At 33.1% G+C, this 19,559-nt stretch overlaps 2 protein-coding genes across 17 annotated transcripts in view; one reads left to right on the forward strand and one right to left on the reverse strand.

Annotated features, from left to right (window-relative positions):
* Positions 1-19,559, reverse strand: part of LOC115623621 (synapse-associated protein of 47 kDa) — a 51,626-nt gene that overhangs the window by 9,478 nt on the left and 22,589 nt on the right. For 8 of the 16 annotated variants that reach the window (XM_030518044.1, XM_030518043.1, XM_030518048.1 and 5 more), the window contains 2 exons: positions 17,888-17,935; positions 3,683-3,940 (listed from right to left, as the gene is read on the reverse strand). In XM_030518044.1, coding sequence (XP_030373904.1) covers positions 3,683-3,940; positions 17,888-17,935 — 306 coding nt within the window. The remainder of the gene's footprint in view (positions 1-3,682; positions 3,941-17,887; positions 17,936-19,559) is intronic. The other 8 variants (XM_030518049.1, XM_030518052.1, XM_030518050.1 and 5 more) reach the window with 3 other exon arrangements.
* Positions 4,390-5,862, forward strand: LOC115623623 (tripartite motif-containing protein 65). Its single transcript, XM_030518060.1, has 2 exons — positions 4,390-4,577; positions 5,732-5,862. Exons 1-2 carry the CDS (start codon positions 4,413-4,415, stop codon positions 5,771-5,773), a joined length of 207 nt encoding a protein of 68 aa, XP_030373920.1. The 5' UTR covers positions 4,390-4,412; the 3' UTR covers positions 5,774-5,862.

Below are 19,559 nucleotides of genomic sequence, written 5' to 3' on the forward strand. Positions count from 1 at the left end.
TCTAAACAAAACAATTGTTATTGAGAATTTAAAAATATTTGAAATAATTCTATGTTGAGTATAGAAAATAGTTAACTGATATCCTTAATTCATTAATTTTGTTTAAAAATTAAACCCAATTGACGAGTTTCAAAAGTTAATTTTTTCAAGCAAATTCTTTCGAAACACTCTTCTTGACGTTCTCACCAAGCTAAGTTGGCTCCTTAGTTTTATCTAACTTTTCAGCCAACTCTCCCTCCAGCTTTAAGTTGTTTATGGTCAGTTAATTGCAGGCTTTAAACTATTAAGAAAATTAAATACGAAAATTAGCAAGGAAGAATTATACCGGTCTTATTAAGGAAACGCGTAGTTTTTTAATGAAGCATAATAAATCTTTAGTTGAAATAATATTACAGATTATTATTAAATAAACGTAGCCAATTTTTTAAGGTAAATACACCTTTCTCTTTCCTAATATGGTACCAGCATGTGTAGAAAGAAATTTCATGCACAAAAAATACAGTTCTGGTCCCCTTTTGCGAATTCGACAAAACTGATGTTGGGAAAATGAAAGGGTTTCAAAAATTGTTTCATGGTCAGACATGCAACTAATATGCAACAAACATTTTTCTTAGACTTTAAAGAGTAAGTTGCAATTGTAATTTTTGCAATAAACTTTAAATAAATAGAGAATTCATATTGGTTTTGATTTAAATAGCATTATATTTATGTATTTTTGTTATTCTACAAATTCTTTGTTTGTCTGACCATATTTCAAAGTTTGCTTTCTACTTTTTAAGCAGATACATTCAAACCATTGTTGCAACTTGTCAATTTTGATTCGAAAAGGGAACTTCCATTATATTAAATTTTTTATACTTATACTAGCATGTAAATAACTAAATAAAGTCATGCATTTCCTAAAACCCTTTGTCTTAATTAGGCTTATGCAGCCGATAACCCACAACGTTGATGTATATTTACAGGTCTTTTTGTCTTTATACATTTAATATTAAGATCATTTGCTGATTGTAATGCGTTGGTTGACTTTATATGAAACGTATTATGAAGTATGGCATAAAAAAATGAAATATTAAAATAACAAAAACTGAAAACACAAAAACTCTTCAGCACTATTACATGCACTAACTAGCATGTTTATAAAGTATTTTCAATTAAATTTTCCTTAAAATTAGCGAATAGTATGTTTGGAGATATCACAGTCAAAAGAAGATCAGAGTAGAGCGCACATTGAGGAACTGCCAGAGAGAGGCTGGAAAGTTTTTCAAATCACACACTGTTCTACGAGGCAAATGAAAATTAAATCAAATCAAAAAGTTAAAACAGCGATTAATCGACTTAATCTACAATCACACATCGTACAGCGAAATCAATGGTAAAAACAAATTATTAACAATTGATGATCAAAAAAATAAAACCAACTACCAACAACAATAAGTTATGTTTTTTTTTGTTTTTGTATCTACTACGTAGTCACAGATAATGTCCAGCCAGTTTGCTTGGTTAGTCCTTGATCTGGTTTGATGGGCCGCTCAAAAATGATGGAATCGAATACTTGTGGAAAATTATGTTTTAACTTCTAAATGCTGTTTGCTTATTAAAAAATCGCGTACAAATTTAATTAATTAGATGAGAAAATAGTAAATGTTTTGTGGGAACAATAATGATAAAATAGAGTACAGAAAACATATATAGAAATGAAAATACAGTTTGGCCTAAAAATAAGTTAAATATGAGCTTTTACTTTCTGATGAGCGAAATGGGGCTTATGTTGAATGTTTAATGATGTTTTGATTTACCGTTTTATTTTTAATATATTATATAAGAATATATATATTTTGAGAAATACTTAGTAAACATTTATCAAAAGTTTGTTCCGCTCAAGTGTTTTTGTTTTGCATTCTTCGTTCTCATTAAAAAGAATGGTTTTTTGTTTCAACGCTTACAAGTAAAGTTGGCAGCACTTACCCAAAGCATAAATTAATATTATTTAATTTTTAATTTGTTATAAATTAAAATTTTTCTTTAAATATTATCTTTGTTGTTGTTGCATGAATAAGCTACAATTGGATTCTCACTATTTTTAATAATTTTCAGATCGGCCCTGCCAACTTGCTAAACTATCTAACAAAACTACAGTTAGGTTAATAGACGGGAGAAGAATACTCTTCTGAACTTGTCTCTAAACTGGCAGTGTAAGGAGACAGAAGAGTGAGTGGGATATATAAAATTATATAATGAAATACCAATACTCTTGCTTTTTCCTTACTTACTTGATTTAAAGTAAAGTGTACAATTTTCTAGCTTTAATGGTGATATAAATAAAGTATTGGGTTTAAATGCTAATTGAAGTATTTAATGAAGTTTGATTAATGAAGACATTATCGAATGATTGACTTTTTAAATGAATGAGTTATTCTTGGAATGCATGAATGAAGGAAAATAAAATTAAACCTTAAAATACTGAAATTGAAATTGTAACTCTCTTAGATTTTGCAGAAAATATTGAATATATTGAAATAAGAAAGACTTATAATATAAATTGCAATATATTTTAAAACGCTAACCTTTTTGCATACACTTTAAAAATTGCATTCAAAAGAGGATGTGAAAACGAAACTAACTTTTTATTTTATAGCCAGAGACCGTATCTAAAGTTGGCTATCAAATAAATAAACAAACTTTTATTAACTGACTAACAAAGGTAAGAACTTGGGGCTTCTTACTAACTACGGAAACGTGAGAAAACGAGTCTGAGATTATTGAAAATACTAAACAAATGCAAGTAAAATAGTTTCGATACATTCCTGAACCAAATTTGTAATGCGAAATGTTATGTAATTGTATGAACTGAAAATTGTCGTTGAAATGGAACAAACTTTTGACGAAATGGATCTTACAATTCTCAATTAAGAATCGCTTTCATTATTTGTTGTTATTGTTTATATACAAAAACGTTAAAAGTTATAGTTTTGATAGCAGTAAGTAGAAAGTGGGTTTATGTTTTGTACAGTATAGTATTAAGATATATTTAAGGTGAAATTTGTAATTAGCACAAGAAGAAATGTGTGAAAAGAACTCGAGAGTACGTAAGCAAAGAAATCGAAATATTATAATAAGTCTAGAGATTAATAAAGCGAATTTTGCAAATATTTTACGCAAACCAAATGCCAATATGTATGTATGTTGTTGTTCTTGTTATAAGTATGTGTTAAAAATATATATGCACATTGTTGTGTAGAATAGTAGGTCTCAGCATAAATTGTGAGTAAAAGCCTAAAGAGTAAAAGCTTTTGTGTTGTTTGGCCAAAAAATAAATCGGAAAATTACTCATATTTTTTTTTTTTTTTAATATAGTATGTGTGGAGGAGAGTAGAAGTAGAAGAAGGGAAAAGAGTAAACTTATAACAATAGCCGCCAAAAAGTAAGCAAGTTTTGAGGGCACACTTCTAAGGAATAATTTTGTTGAGGCCAGCGGTTTGGTTCAACTTTTCAAAGCAAAACTTTAACAAATTAAAAACCAAGTAAGTATTTAGTTGGGGGGAAGACAATAAAAATAAAATCAAAGTTAAATTACAGACGCGTTCTCATTGAATTATTAGTTTGCTGCTGCTGGCAACGTTGCATATAAGTAGTATAGAATATACTCGTAATTCCGTCATTCTTAAGCTGGGGCCCATACCTAATATACCTCGACTTGTCATCATCTTCGACACCGATTGGGGCGCCGCCCGCAGCTGTAACATCTCCGGGTATGCCTTCCGCACCCTCGGCGCCCTCGCCGGCACCGGTCTTGCGCAGACCCGGTATCGAAGGTATCGATGGCATCGCTGGCATGGCTGGCATCGAGGGCATGGATGGCATCGATGGCATAGCCGGCATCGATGGTATCGAGGCAGAGGCATTGCCTAGCCAGCCCTTAGCGCTGCCCAACCAACCGCTAAAAATGAAGAGAAATAAAGAAAAGGCATTAGCTTTATCAACGAGCGGCACAGATATGCTTATATCTAATGGCATAAATCATTCAATAAATTGACTGATTGACTGACTGCCAGACTGACAATCAATCTCGGCACTAATTTGACAATGTTCATGGCTCTGCTGTTCATGTGACAGGCATGACTGATAAAAATCTATAATGTATTATGCCAAACAATGCGGGTGGATGCCTCTTCTTCTAACCTACTTGACATCCTCTATTCTGCCTATATATGTAGCATAACCATATGTGTGAGTTGGGGCTGTGCGTGCTTTGATAGCAACGCGATTTATTGAATGAGCTTCTAGTATCGTCTATTTGGTTGCAAGGCATTGAAAACTCATATGCTTTAACATTTTTGTCAAACTCTTCAACAAACTGATATTTTTAGTATTTTTGTAAATTTAACAAAATTTCTTTTCCTGTTCTACAAATGGATAGACCTCATGATATGTGCGCTGTTTGTCTGAACAGGAAACGCAACAAGGTCAGCATACAATGTAAACACAGCTTTTGCAAGCGATGCCTGCAAAAGGTCTATGATATAAGTCCTTCCAAGAGTTGTCCACTTTGTCGTGCGCCTTTCGAATATTATATTGTAAGTATGTGTTATGTGCAAAGCCATAATTTGTAAAGCAGCCAACTAGGAACTGTTTACATAGTTTTTGAAAAGTGAAAAAGGTGTGTTCACACTTTAAAACATTAGCTATTGAAAGAGACGATCATATACCATCGATTATATGAAGTTTTTTCTTAATATTTATACAGCTTATAGCATTAACATCTACTGTCTATTGTTAAATGTTTACAATAGGCGCCTTCACACCAGATTATGGCTGCCTAATTGTTTAAACATATTGAAATATGTTCACGCCTTAATGCTGAATACTTCTGCTTAATGAAATAAACATCGGCCATCAAACAGCTGTTCTTTGCTTTCCTTGGGAATAAAGTGGAACTGATTAAGAATATTAAAATTATTAAAAATATTAATACAATCGTATATTAAAATTGTTATACAATCTTTAAGAGCTGTGCCTTCACTGAACACCAAACTATAAATTGTATATAATAATTAAGGTATATAAGTTGTTAGTTACATACTATTATGTATATTAAATTATTATATTGAATATTTATTATCTTATCTCGACGCAGTTAAAAAGCCTTTTTAAGGACCCAAATTAAATAGAAACATGTATATAAATTTAGAAAAGTACTAGAGCCTTTCAATTTAAAAAATTGTATTTATATTTTAAATGGAATTATTTGTTAAACGGTTTATATTAAATATGGAAAAGGCTTTAATCTTTAAGCTCTGCATTAACCTTAATTGCAGATCAAAATAAAATAATATTTTAATTAATCATTTGTGGCAACCAAGAGGTTATAAATTAATAATATACTGAAGTTGCCAGTCTACGTAAAGTTGTTACATATTGTAAATGTTTTTATCTATAGATCTATAAAATCTATATCTACAAAGCTCTTATTAAAGACTTTCTAACTATGTATGTAGTTGGCTGCTTATAATGTATTTTATGTCTCTCTGAAGGAAATATTAGTTGAAATAAAATATACAGTAAACATATTAATATACAAACAAAATCGTCACCATAACTTTTTAGCATATAACGCCATCAATTATATGATATAAAGAGTTTTTGTATAAAGATATATTTGCGTCATCTGATATTTTCTTGTGTAAACGAAGCTAACAAAATAATAAACCAGTTCACAACCTCCCCCCAGCGTGAGCGTGGTTCGGGCACAAAAATCGTATTTTTCTCCTAATGGGAAAACCTGATATTTTGATATTTTATACCAAGATGAAGAAACAATTTTCTTCAAAATGCATTCTCTGTTTTGTGGATTATTCAGACAAATTTCATCGTTTATTGTTATAGTTGTTTATAAAGTTTTTTTTTTTTTAATTTAATAAAATTTGTTCGTTGATGTTACTTAAAGCTGAAGGATATTTTATATTCAATACAAGTGAATCAGTCGAAGGTCCCGTCTGACTGCCATATCAAATATTCGAAAAAAAAGAAAGGCAAATGGAAAAGGGGGAAAGGAGAAGCATCGAGGGATCTCCCGCCATCGGTTGTGCATGCAAAATGATGAGCCTTAAAAGGGGAAATGAAATAGAATTGACAAGCAAAGGATTTCTAGCTCGACATCCTTGCATGGCTGCGTTGTCGTCCCCTTTATATATTCCTTTATTGACATGGCAAGGACACAAGCTGCATTGCATTATTGATGCTCACAATGGCTTTGGCACTTTTGTAGTGCATTGCCAGCGATTTATACATATATAGTACAAGTATATATACATTTTTATAAGTATATACAAGTATATGTGTACGAGTATAGTTCGCATTACGCATTGAAGTGGCAAGGCCTTAGCCAAAGCCGTAATAGTGGCAGTAGTTGGCCAAACTAATTCAACTTGCCATAAAGTGTGTGGCAAGTTAATTTGATTGCAACTTTTTCAGTCCACCGCTCAGCTCAGCTCAGCGCTTCTGATTTATATGGCAACATTTTTAAATTACATTTCCAGCGCGTAATTATTTTTGCCGCTGGCCCACGCGTTGCGACGCAATGGGACACAAATGTGTGTATGTGTGTGTGTGTGTGTGGGTGAGCATAAATTTAGTTGCTTGCAACATTTCTATACACTACACAGCACAAAGTGAAACAAATTTAAAGAATGTTAGTAATGAAATGACTACAAAAATAATACTATCCTGGTTTCATTCAGAATGTTACAGTCGAGTAAGCCCGAAAATTAAATACCCTTTACCCAAAAAAAAATCCGCTGTTGTGTTATAACATAGAAGAAGCAGCTGGAGCTTTAGGGCGCATTAACCTAGATTCGAATTGCACGATTTGGGTGAGATTTCAACAAGTTGTAGAGAATTACACATATTTGCAAAGTGATGTTTTGGAATTCTTTATAAAGAGTATTGACAAATTTCTTAGCGGAAATCAAATCAAAACAAAATTATAAATTCATTTTATCTAGGGACTGGGAGAACCTTCATTTCAAGATTGGCCAATGTGGGCTCAGCTGTTTCCAAAAACCAGGCTTCCTTCCAGACATACGGATGAACGGACGGAGAACGGACATGTTTTGATTGATTTGTCTAGACTTGCTGATTAAGAGTATATACACTTAATAGGGTCGGAGATGCTTACTTCCGCCCCTTTTGTCCCATTTTGACTTTTGGGTACAGGCTTTAAGAAAAACAAGTACAGGTTTCACAAACAATTTTTTTAAATGTAATTTTGCAGGATTTTTATAAACCATACATTTCATTTCATAAAGTTTAATTTATTCTCCTTTTCCGTTAATATTATCAGAAGTTATTAGACAGTTTTATATTGAAATATGGGCTAAAGTTCTAATAAATTAAACAATCTTTTAAACAGTTAAATAAGCGTGTCAGGCTTAGTCAGAAAACTAAAAGTTTTGCGCAAAAGTTTTGGCGGTTAGTTTTTCTTTTTAATACATTTGTTTTATTTTTCACCAGAAGAGTGGCCTGGGGCAGCAAAACGAAAATCTGGTGCCTAAAAGCATGCTGTATTTAATTTCAATTGTGTTTTATTTTCATGCAAAGCATACACGTTTCATCACAACAATAGAACTGTGAACCGTGCAGTGAGAAGGAGGCTGAAGAGGTCACAAGCTGCTCATCTTGCCAATAGATTTATATAAAGTATAAACAATTAATAAATAAATGAAATAATTAATTAAATAAGACTAAACTCCTAGCTTAAGCTGTATTTGTATTTTTCTATAAGTTTAAGTTATTGTAAATAGTAACAGTATAAAGTTTTAAATTTCCGGTTAAAACAGCTTAATAAATAATAAAAATGATCGAATTAAATATATTTGTATGCAGTGTATATTGGGGTCATTCAGTGCCGGCAGTCTCTAGAGTACATTTTTCTCTTTTTCGAAGTACTCGTACAATCCCATTCATTCCATTGCCTGCACTTAATTGGTAATGCGTTTCGCTGTCGACGCAGACGCCAAGTTGGCCAACAGTCTCGTTGACTGGCTGACGGGCCAGTTGACAGTCTGCTGCCTTCTGGCTGGCTGGCAGGCGGGCTGGCAGACTGGTTGGTTGGTTAGTTGGTTGACGGCTCCATTATAAATTACGAGTCCTTTGTTTTTGCACTGCATGTGCCCCAACCTAATTAATTTACTTGTTATGACCAAGGCATATGCTGGCGCATTCTTATTAACCATACGTCATGCTCTATGTGGAGGCCAATTTGTAAATCAAATTTTTATTCCACTTTATAATGAAATGAACGATGCATAATAAGGAACTTTTTTAGCTGCACTTGGACACGCAAATTATTTGCAGAACATTTTTTCTCAACAAACTTGGTATCGAATTTAAATAATGAACATTCTGAGAAAGCCCCTTTTAAGCTTGATAGTCAGGTAATGCTGTTCTGAACATTTCAAGTCAGTGATTCATTTGCAGATTGTTTGTATTTGGAATGCATTCAGAACTTAAAAGTGTTTTTTCAAAGCTATTTTCTACAATTTTAAAAAATGAATAGCAAGAAGGTTAAGCTTTGCTGGTTTCCAGCCTACTTTGGGAATTCCTGGGAAAAAATTCGTTGACGAGCTGGCACGAGTAACCCTTGGACTTGGCTGGTTAATGCTTTGGTAGGTAAATGGACTGACCTACAACGGAGTAGCTTTTAGAATAGACTACTAGAACTACTCGAACATAAAGCGACTTCTTGGCAAATTAAAAGCTGAGGATATTCTCCAGAGCATTAGGTTGCTTACCACGTAGCAGTTTTGGCAGTTTGCGCACAAATCATTTAGTGGTCCCACGGACTTTAAACAATATGCTCTTTTTTGTTTTTTCAAATGTTTCCAATTTTTGATATTGAAAACTAATTTCTTGTTTTTTCAGAGTTAATAATTTATTTCATTAAGACCCCTAGCAGATAAATTCTTAACATTTTAAAGTGTGTAATTTTAGTAGCAAGCTCAGGCAAATAATTCGCTGATCTGAACGGCTGGAATAAATTTGTTCTTGGGTATAGCTTGTATTTATAAGTATTTTCTCACATTTACAACGCCCACCAAAACAGTGCCGGGCGCTTAAGTGGCTCGTCACATTTCTTTGTGCGTGATTTATGCGTTCCTGGGCCTCGCATTTAGGCAGTTTTGTGCGCGTTGACAGGCGACGGCTGGACGTAAGGACAATGGCAATGGCAATGGTTTTGTTTTGTTTTATTTTAGTATATTTTTTATTTATGAGCACCAAGGCGCTAAGGCCATTATGCATAGTACAAGTTAAGACGCCCGATAGTAGTGTTTGTGTTAAGATAAATGCCGTGCACTTAAAGGCTGTCGAGTGGTTGGCATTTAAAGCCCAAAAGTATGCTCAAGCAGCCGCAACAACAACAACGGACCGCTGGCTGGGACTTTGTGGTTCGTGCTGGGAACTCTTCATTAGCTTGTCAGACATAGAGATATACCTTCATACGAGTATACTATACATACATATGTGCACACCACGCATGTTTTACCCAAAATTTCATATCGACGACAAGCTTCTTGTTAATGACGTTGTTGTTGTTGCGTTTCATACTGCAGCAGCAAAGTTTTAATTATAAAAGTTTTTTGGCAACCCCGAGCGCGCATAGCAAAACAAGTGAGTACCGCAGTAAAAAAATAATATTGAAAACAGAAAAAACCAAAAGAATATATAGACACAAGCATGTCATGACATTTGAACAATAAATTGAAATGAGCTCGCGCTGATGCTTTGGGGTTATAATAAAAGTTTAAAAGAAAAGCAGCCGAATGAATGCAAGAAGGAAGCGACCACCAACTGAGAATTGAATTTTATGCTTAAGTGGGAGAGCGGAAGCAGAAACTTCCTTTTAAAGCGCCTCCAGCAACCAAATTCAATTCATAAAGAATTCAAAGAAGGTTCCTAGATGGTGGGTATCTAGCAGAAAAAGTGAAAAACTGTATATGACAGGCTAGCCGTTCAAAGACAAGCAAAAAGGCTGCGCAAAATGTACAAAGATGTACAGAGTTGAAAGGCTAATATAGCCGAGAATATATAGTATTTTGCCTTTTTTGAAGTGGAAAAAGTGCTTCCAAAAATGTTTGGAGCGAATGCAAAAGTTAATTAATTCGCATGGAGATGATTTTGGAAAAGAATTTATGCATTTTCAATTTAGAAATCTATATTTTTGTTCTCTATTCTCGAAACAGCCCGTGTGTCCGACGATGCGTATTATGCATTCGCAATGATATAGCATGATAGTTGCAAATGCTAATTGCCATTGCAAGTTGCAAAAAAATGCAGACACACATGACAAAACATTTGTTGGTCGTCTACGGTAATGGCACTTATTCAAATTGAGGGCCGTGGCAATTACAAGTGCAACTGCAACTGCAGTTGGATTGGATGGAATTGGTTGCAGGCAGGCGGGCAGTCTGGCAGGCTGGGAGGTAACAAGAGTTGTTGTCGAGTGTCGCGACAAGTGAGTGACGTTTGGCGCATGTGAATGGCCAAAAGGGCGTCACAAAATCCCACTACGCACTGAAGCGAAAATTGCATTGTCAGCGAAGCCGAAGCTCAACGCTTAGGATGGTGTTTCCAATGCCCCATTTTTTTTTATCGCATGCTACAACCATTGCCTTTTTTATGGCGCATAATGCACACAATGACAGTTGATAGAGACAATAACACACATATACATACACACACACACACACTCACGTGCAATTGCACTGAGAAAAATTGATTATTATTACTATATATTTTTAAAAAATGAATATTAATTGATTTTGAAAGTATTTCTACTTTTAAAATTTATTAGAAACGTTTTTCTCCTTTAGAAAAATGAAAAAAATGTTCCCAAAATATTTAGTTCATAATTCGTTTAAGTGCTTTTCTTTATTAACAAGAACCAAGCATATCTCGAAATGTAGTAGAAAAAATTGAATTAAATTCTTTTTCTTTTAGAATTTAAAAGAATAGGTGTATGTATGTATAAAGTATGTTTATAGTTAGCAGAGTCAGGCTCTTGGAGATCAAAAAATTAGCTATGTTTATTCATTAGCAACTTCATGTGTGTTGCGGCGTGAGCAATGTCTCAGCTATAAGTATTTACCTTACCTATCCTTATAGTTTACTTAAAATATGTATCATTTCATTTGCATTGATTTTCTAATTTTAAGCAACTAATGATTGTTTGTCTTTCCTTGCATTACTATTGTTACAGATTTCCTTTCTGGCTGACCTTAAAAGACTTGTAAATTTGTAAAATAAATACTCTTTAAAAATGTATACTGAAAATGTTCAATAAAATAATATTTACATCTTTCTTTTCGAAATACTTTACACATTTTAATTGGCATATCAATATATTTACGAAGTAATAAGCTGAACAACAATTTAGTAATTTAAATATATGTTTTTTCTTAAAAAAATATTTTTCAATTTTTGAAAAAATATTAAAATTGTTATTAGTTTGTTTTTCTTATAAAAAATACAAATAATTTATTATTCTGCTACCAGTTTATTTCCATTATATAGTATTTGGAGTAAGTAAAGTATATAACATTCGGTTCCATTTAATTTTAGGAAATCAGACTTTAAAAACTGTTGCTTACTTTTATAAAAGCATATCTATGTAGAAATTGAATTTCTCATTCGTGAATTTGTTTACAAACTGTTCAAGGGTACGTTTTTTTTGGGCTATTTGGGAACTCTGATAATTTTCATGAGTGTAGCAACACACACATTTATTTCACGCTGACCACTTTATTTGTAAAATCCCAATGCATTTAATTGAGTTTGTTTGGCTGTGAAGCCTCTCAAGGGTTTTAATGCGTTTTAGCAGCGAATATAATTGGATTGGCGTGCACGGATTTAGTCGAAGTTGTAAAGCTGTTCCAGGAGCAGAAGAAAGAACAGACACGCACACTTACACACGCATAAAGACACGCACTTACAATTTTAAAGCTAAAGCCAACAAAGCTTTGAAACAATGGCAACCCTCGCTCATCTGGCAACGACACCTGTCGCCCTGCTGCTAGCGCAGAAAATGCCGTTAAGCTTCAACACGCACACAAACACACACACATACACACACACACGCACTCCCACAACTTCGTGTGTGCCATTGCCAATGTATTTAAAGATAATTCTAAAGAAAATTTATTACATTCACAGCAGCACAAATAACACTAAATGCGTCTATAAAGTATAATAATATCATGTGTGTGTGTGTGTGCGCGTTTATGTGTGTGTGTGTGGGGACACATATCCTTGCCACAGGCGCAACAGTAACCACACTATGAAAAATGTATAAGTGAATTGAACTTTTATTTACGTTTTAGTTGAAATTTGTGTAAAATGACAAACAAAAATATTTTATTAGAGTTTTGTTAAATTTTAGAATTTTATTTCAATAATATTTAATTCAACAAAATGTTTCTAAATCGGAAATCAGTAAGAAGTTAAACTCTACATTCCAATTTGTCCAAAACAAAGATAGAATTTTTGTTGCTTGGTAATTAATAAATTAAATTCAAAATATAAATTATTGTAAAATGTTTGGTTGCATTTTGAAAGCAATGTTAAGCGTTTTAAAATTTTTAAAATTTTTTAAATCCGCCCTAAAATTAGTGTTAGTAAGAAAATTTGTTTACAAAACCTCACAGTTTGTTGCGGTAAAGGTTGTCTTGGAATTTTTCTATCCCTATTAATTAATTTATTAATGTTTTTGTTTTAGATGAATGTTTTCCAATTACAAGAGAAAAATATAAAAAACTTGATTGAAAGTAAGAGTTCAAGGTTTAAGTTCAAGGACTTTCCTTTTAAATAAAGTGAAACGCCTAACTTTTTTTTTGAAAATTTATCCAAGTTTTTTCTGAGTGTTCTACTCGTACAAGTATGTATCCAGAAATGTTGCTACTTCTGACGAAAATATAAAAGCAAGTCCTGGCAAAGCATGAACTGAACGCAAGCCAGAGAAAATGGGAAGCAGAAAAATTCACATTTGACAAATTACCAGCAAGCAGGTAAGCAGCAGGTAATGCTTATACGTTTATACACAGATGGAGGTTCCGGAAGTCAACCTTAGCTAAGGCCGCTAACCGTGGGGTGTCCGTAAGGAATGTGAGTCTGCCTGCCAGTGAGCTCCTATCTCCTATATGTACACTATGTACACAGTTATGTTTGTCTGTATATTTATTAATAAAAGATGAACGGCACATTAAACGCATGCATAAATATTCATTTTTATTCATATATATGTCAGCCATGTCGCAGTTTAACTTTATTCGAAATGCTTTCCTTTTATATTTTACTTTTATTATCTATTTTCCGTTGATGAGTTTTTGTTACACATTATTTATTCTTTTATAATCAGTTGCTAAGCAATTTTGTTGTGATGTTTTTGCTTGTGTTTTATTTCAATAATGAGGCTCTTTTATAAGAATACTGCATGAATGAATTTTAATTATTGAAAGGAGCTGCTAGGTAATTAATATTCCTATATATATTGAAATTTTGTTTGATTATAACTGATATGGTCAAGCTCACTAATTTTGAATATTATTAATACGCGTATAAATATAAAATATTCACAATTACTCAAACCTTGTCTGCAAGATAATTTAAAACTTCTAACTTAAACTTAACTTAAAACCTCTACTTTGAACCAATCCCAAAGAAAGTAATATTTATTCCTGAATAAGGGGATTTATATATAAATATTTATATAAATGAAAAGTCGATCTATAAATATTGTTATAGCTTTGTGAAAGCTCTGCATAATCCATTATGGTATATATTTCCATAAGCCTTACACTCATACAATTATTTTTTAAAATTCTAAATACTAAAAAATAAATGAGGAAATATAGTAATCAAAATCATAGACAAGAGTTTTCTAATTTTACAAACACAGCGCTCTTATAAGCAGTTGCATGTAATAAAATATGCAATATTTGTAATTTGTAATTTTGCGTTAGGAATGAGTTCAGAAAAGAAGATCCTTTGTCATTACAATATGTAATATATATTTCTTAGAGCTCTTAATATTTTTAATTAGTAAGCTAGTCCAATTTTTGTATTCTTTCAATTTGCAAAACAAACGTAGCATCAGCGTCATTATTTTAGGGATATTACCAAAAGTGTTTACTCATTCCATTACCTAACCCATTAATGCTAAGCCTTTCGTAGCTAACAAGGAAAATCCTCAGCATTTAAGCACATTGCAATTACATAACTGTTAACAAGCGGCTGTCATATACACCAGGGCTTGTAATTGAAGCCCATCTGGCCCACACCTCTGCCCGCCATTTAGTTAACGACGATGATGGCGGCGGCGACGACGCCTCACAATCCACTTAATATGATTGCTTTACGGCTGCGGTGCCCGTGACGTAGACGGTGTTGGTGGCTCCGATTGTGGCAGCTAAGTCGAAACATTACCCAAATGACATGACAGCCGAAAAAATATTATCTGCGGGGATGACAAGAGCAACAACAGTACCAACAACTAATGCCGCTACATCAAGGATAACACAGACGACAAACATTTGGCGCGTGCTTCAACGCTGCTTTTACTTAACTCTGCAGCGAACACCCGACAGAGCCCAAAATAATTATCAAAAAAGGAAGTGGAAGACGAGGCACACTGGATACTTGCAACTCATTTTATAAGTAAAAAAGAATAGGGAAAGCAAACTTTATAAACACTTTTCCATCTATTAATGAGTTAATGTTATAAACATAGAAAATTCTAGGTTTTCAGAATAAGACAAATTTCAATATCAGTTTAGATTGTGTTGATGTATGATTCTTCGCAGACTCCTAAACTCGTATATCCTTTGAGTGGAAAATAGGGAAAGCAACCATTATACACTTTTCCACCTATTAATGAGTTAATAAATAAATAAGTAAGTAAGTTTTTAACGCCCAGAAGAAGAGCCACACGTTATAGATACTTAAGTATATAACCAGCAAGATGAGACGAATCCAAATTGCAATGTTCTTCTGTCTGGTGTTAAAACTTTGAAGAAAAAAGAAATCAGCTGTGTTTCTTTCTCACAACTACACCTTCTAAATGCTATATGTACAATTTACAATTGATAACAAATTGTATATTTCCGCTGCTTTTGTTAAACTATCCACTGTGCAATGATGAATCCATAAAGAACTAAATTCTAAAAATAAAACATAATAATACGAATGAAGGACTTCAACATAATGTTTGAATGTCGAGCCGAGGGTATAGGGATGAGTAGTGTGTGTGTGTGTGTGAAATGGGTTGTGGGGTGCTTTTGACATTTGGCAACAACGCAGCACACGCAAGTGGTTGTCAAAACGTTATACGATGCGTATACGTAACGTGCCTTTGTTCGGCCTAAGCATTCAATTTGGTTTTGATCTCGCAATCAGTTAAAATTATGATATGCCAGACAGTTATATAAGAGTGCTCATCAAGAATGAGCGCATAATAACAATAAATAAAGTGTGCTAACAACATACAGTTGAACATTATATTGCGTATACGTATAGTATGTCATGTGGGCTCCTGATATGTGCGTGTATTAATGTAACATACACACACAGGAAGTGCAAATATAAATAAATAAAAAGGACTAAAGCAAATCTTTGCATGATAAACTGTTATGCTTAGGCAACTGCTCCCCTAAATTTATACATAAATATAACCTTCGTATAGGCGTGTGTGTGTGTGTATGTGTGTAGAAGCTGCTGTGTAACAAATACAAGTATTTTGTGTGTATGCGCGCTTAGTCAATCAAATGCAAAGCAAAAGGTGTCACAAAAACGGCAAAGCAAAGGCTGGGTGCGAGTGTAAAGGGACCCACAGGCCAAGCACAAAAAGGTGTGAATGCTGTGAATTTTATGCGAATTAATTAGTTGGCAAAGGCATGAGAAAAACCCCAAAACGAATCTAACTTTGTTTCGGTGCTGTTTCATGTAAATGAAATATTTAGCATGACATTTAAGCTGATTGAGATGAATTAACTTGAAATGAATAGCCAATGGGAGGAGGAGGGTCTGGCCTGACAGCCCCAAAAAGTAGGCAACAACAATTTTAATTTTATGCTCAACACGTCGTCGCTTTTCGCAAAAACAATGCAAGAAATGGTGTTGAACTCTAATTTGGAAATGATAAGCCAGGAACCTACAGTCGTCGACAAATATATACTTATATACATATATATTGCTGGCTTATGTATTTAAAGTTCATTCTTTATGTACTGGTAATAAAAGCAATTAATTATTATGAATGCATCAAGGAGTAGAATGTTAAAGTCGTGCCAGCAGTACTTTTGTATATATTATAGAGTATAACATGGAGTCTGCTTCTTTCTCGTATACTTTTTGATCTGAAAGGTAGATGGTGTAAGTAATGTATTTCAAATATTAGGAACAAATTGTGCTAGATTCCTATTCCAATTTCTCTGAGTTCTTTAAGCGTTAATAAAATATGTTTACTTTTGAGTCCACCTTCTATTAATAGTTTTTGCAGAACTAGGATTTAGTTTATAAGTTTTTCATAATAAATGCTGGTAAAAAGCGATGCAAACTTTAATTACATGTTTCAATATTAATGCTGACGACTGTACTTTAAATATTTATTATGCTTTTCATGTCAGTCAGTAAAGTGTCGAAGAGCTGTGCACCTGTGGGTGCGTTTTCTGTAATTAAGAAAAATTGTGTACGTCGACGGAGTGCAGAGGATTCATAGTAGAGGGTCATTAGGAAGAACGCTTGCTGCATGCTCTACGCCACAAAAAGCCGCAAGCTTAACACTCATATTGGAACAACAACAGCTTCATGTGTAAACAACTTTGCCAACTGGTGGTTACATTTGGATTTGGTGCAATTAAAGTTTTAACTGCCAACGGCGCTCCCTCGCAACTAAGTGCAATTTTTATTTGACTTCTCACGACAATTATTCCGCACAGAGTTCTTTTTGCGGCTTAAGTGGCTGCCGGAGGGCAGCAAATAAAGGACAAGGGGGGATGAAGCGCAGTGGGTCGAACATAAAGTTCTGTTGCGCTTTTAATGTAGAGAAGTTGTGTTAATGATTTTATGACTTTAGTGCACGGCCGGGGACAAGTTTTCCTGCCCTATCCGGAGCGTCTCGTTGCGAGTTTACTAAATAAAGTTAAGTGTTATTTATGGGGCTTTTACGACGCAGCCAGACAGTAAAGTAATATTAAACGTTGAAGCTTTGCGTAGGTGACAACAAATATAACGAATATTTAACACCGACTGCTTCGGAATGGGAATACAGTCATAGGTAAAAACATAATGAGTTGTGATGATAAACTAATTTGGTCCCTAGCACATAGGTTGCCTTTTAAATTTCGAAAATGAGCAACATTTGATTCAAAGTTTAACCTTTTCCCATGTTTCAATGAATAGGTAAAAATATGTAGGGGGAACAAAATATTAAAATATATATCGATACTTTACACAGCTTAAGACAGCTGATCGGAAACCCTGCTGGATTTGAAAATCAATTTTTTTAAAACCGACAAGTTTTTTGATGCTCAAACAACTAATAGAAGATGCTTTCGATGGCGGATATTGAAAATTGATTGAAAAAATTACATAAACTAGATCGTTTCATTAAAGAATAAATAAGTATATAAGATCCAAAATGTTGTGTTTTTAAACGACTTTTTTCAATATTGTAATCGGCTTGTTATTGGCAAACGTTGAATAAAAATTATCGAAAATCATGCAAAATATAATAAACAAATGTAATTATATGTTTTTTTTCACTATTTACAAAATTATTATATAATAAATAAAAACAATTATATATTTAATAATGTTGAAAAGAAAATGAACTTACGTGGCTTCGCTGACAATGGAATCTACCAGTGAGTTGGATTTTGGCAAGCTACAATAAAATATGATTAAAAAACAATAAAAAATAAAATCAAATAAAAATATAATAAAAATGCGTATTAAGTTATATTTAAATTAAAATTAAAAGATACAGCTAATAAATAATATAAAAATTATATATAAATGAAGAAATCATCTCAACATTAAATATTGAAAATAAATAGGAACAACAATTTTTTAGTTATTTTTGATTGTTAAGAGAATCTAAAGAACGCTTTCTAATTTAAGATTTGACGTTGAATCTTTTGCGTGATGACGACACCATCGTCAATCATGACAATGTTGTAGACTATATATATTTTAAATCGTAATAGATGTGATATATTATCAGCAATGAAATAATAAGGTTTAAATATTGAGCAGTAATTGAATGAACATTGTTTTATTTTAAAATTTTTAAATATTTTCGTCAGTTCCAGAAACAAAAATATAGAACAATAATGAAAGATGTTTCTATTCTCACATTATTTTATTTTAGTTTGTAGCCCCCAGTTGTCCAAGTAATATTTAATTGTTTAAGAACTGCACTTTAATCTTGTAACGCCTATTTACTCTACTTGTCGGACAAATATAAGAGTAATTACTGTGCATTTGAAGACACCCGGCAAACCTTGTGATGTTCGCTGACATTATCAGAAGTCATAGTTAGTCTTGTTCCTAGGTTTAATTGAACTGAATTTAAAAAAATCAAAAGCATTAATGAATTTTTACAGGTATTGAAATGTTTTCGGAATAATAAACTCTCTAATATTATAAAAGTAATTAATGTAATTGCCAGCTTCTAGACTTCCATTTAACTTTTAAATTGCGAATTTCCAAACTAAATAAATACAAAAATAAAAAATGTATTGAATACGTTGAGTTGCTTGCCCTTAAACTCACAGCTGAACATCACTATTACACCAATTACTTAGAAAATAAAGTTGCTGCAAGTGACTTAAACTCTCAAACCTGTCAATTAAATCTGTCAGTTCAGTGCTTTTTATTAAAGCAATTCATCATAATTACCTGCAAAGAGAAAAAAGAAATTGAGAAATTAATAAAGATGTAAGGGGAGCGTGCAAATTGAAAATTGTAAAGAAATTAATTAGAATTTTCCGTGCGGCTAGTGGGCGGCACACTTCAACCAGCAATTGAGCCAAAAAGGCTTCACTAAGGCTTGCTCGCTTGTTCGCACATTGTCTACTTTTTAATTAAGCCCAAGATATGAAAATGCTTTTAAATGGCTTTTCCACATGAAACTACAAGTATTGTTCTAGCAGCAGGCGATCATCAATTTTCACACGCACTTTTCGAGCTTGGCACGCAAATAGAAAAAAAAAACAAAAAACAAAAGAGCACGACTATTTAATAATTAAATACGTTGGCATTTTAGAAGTATACGTATATAGATAGGCTATACGTACTTGTATAGTATAGGCTGTGTCATCACATAAATCTAAGCAGCGCCAGTTTGTCTGCCCCAAGGTTCGTGAGCATAAATCACGTCAGTGTTTTGGCCCACTCTACCAATTATGGCCTAGTTGTGTTAACGATACGATACGCGAGCATTGTTGCACAATCGATAACGAGAATACAATTTATGGCTTATTGGCACAATTTTCCAAGTTCCTAAG

The sequence above is a fragment of the Scaptodrosophila lebanonensis genome, unplaced genomic scaffold, assembly GCF_003285725.1.
Source record: "Scaptodrosophila lebanonensis strain 11010-0011.00,11010-0021.00 unplaced genomic scaffold, SlebRS2 tig00000053-arrow-pilon, whole genome shotgun sequence".
Taxonomy (NCBI): domain Eukaryota; kingdom Metazoa; phylum Arthropoda; class Insecta; order Diptera; family Drosophilidae; genus Scaptodrosophila; species Scaptodrosophila lebanonensis.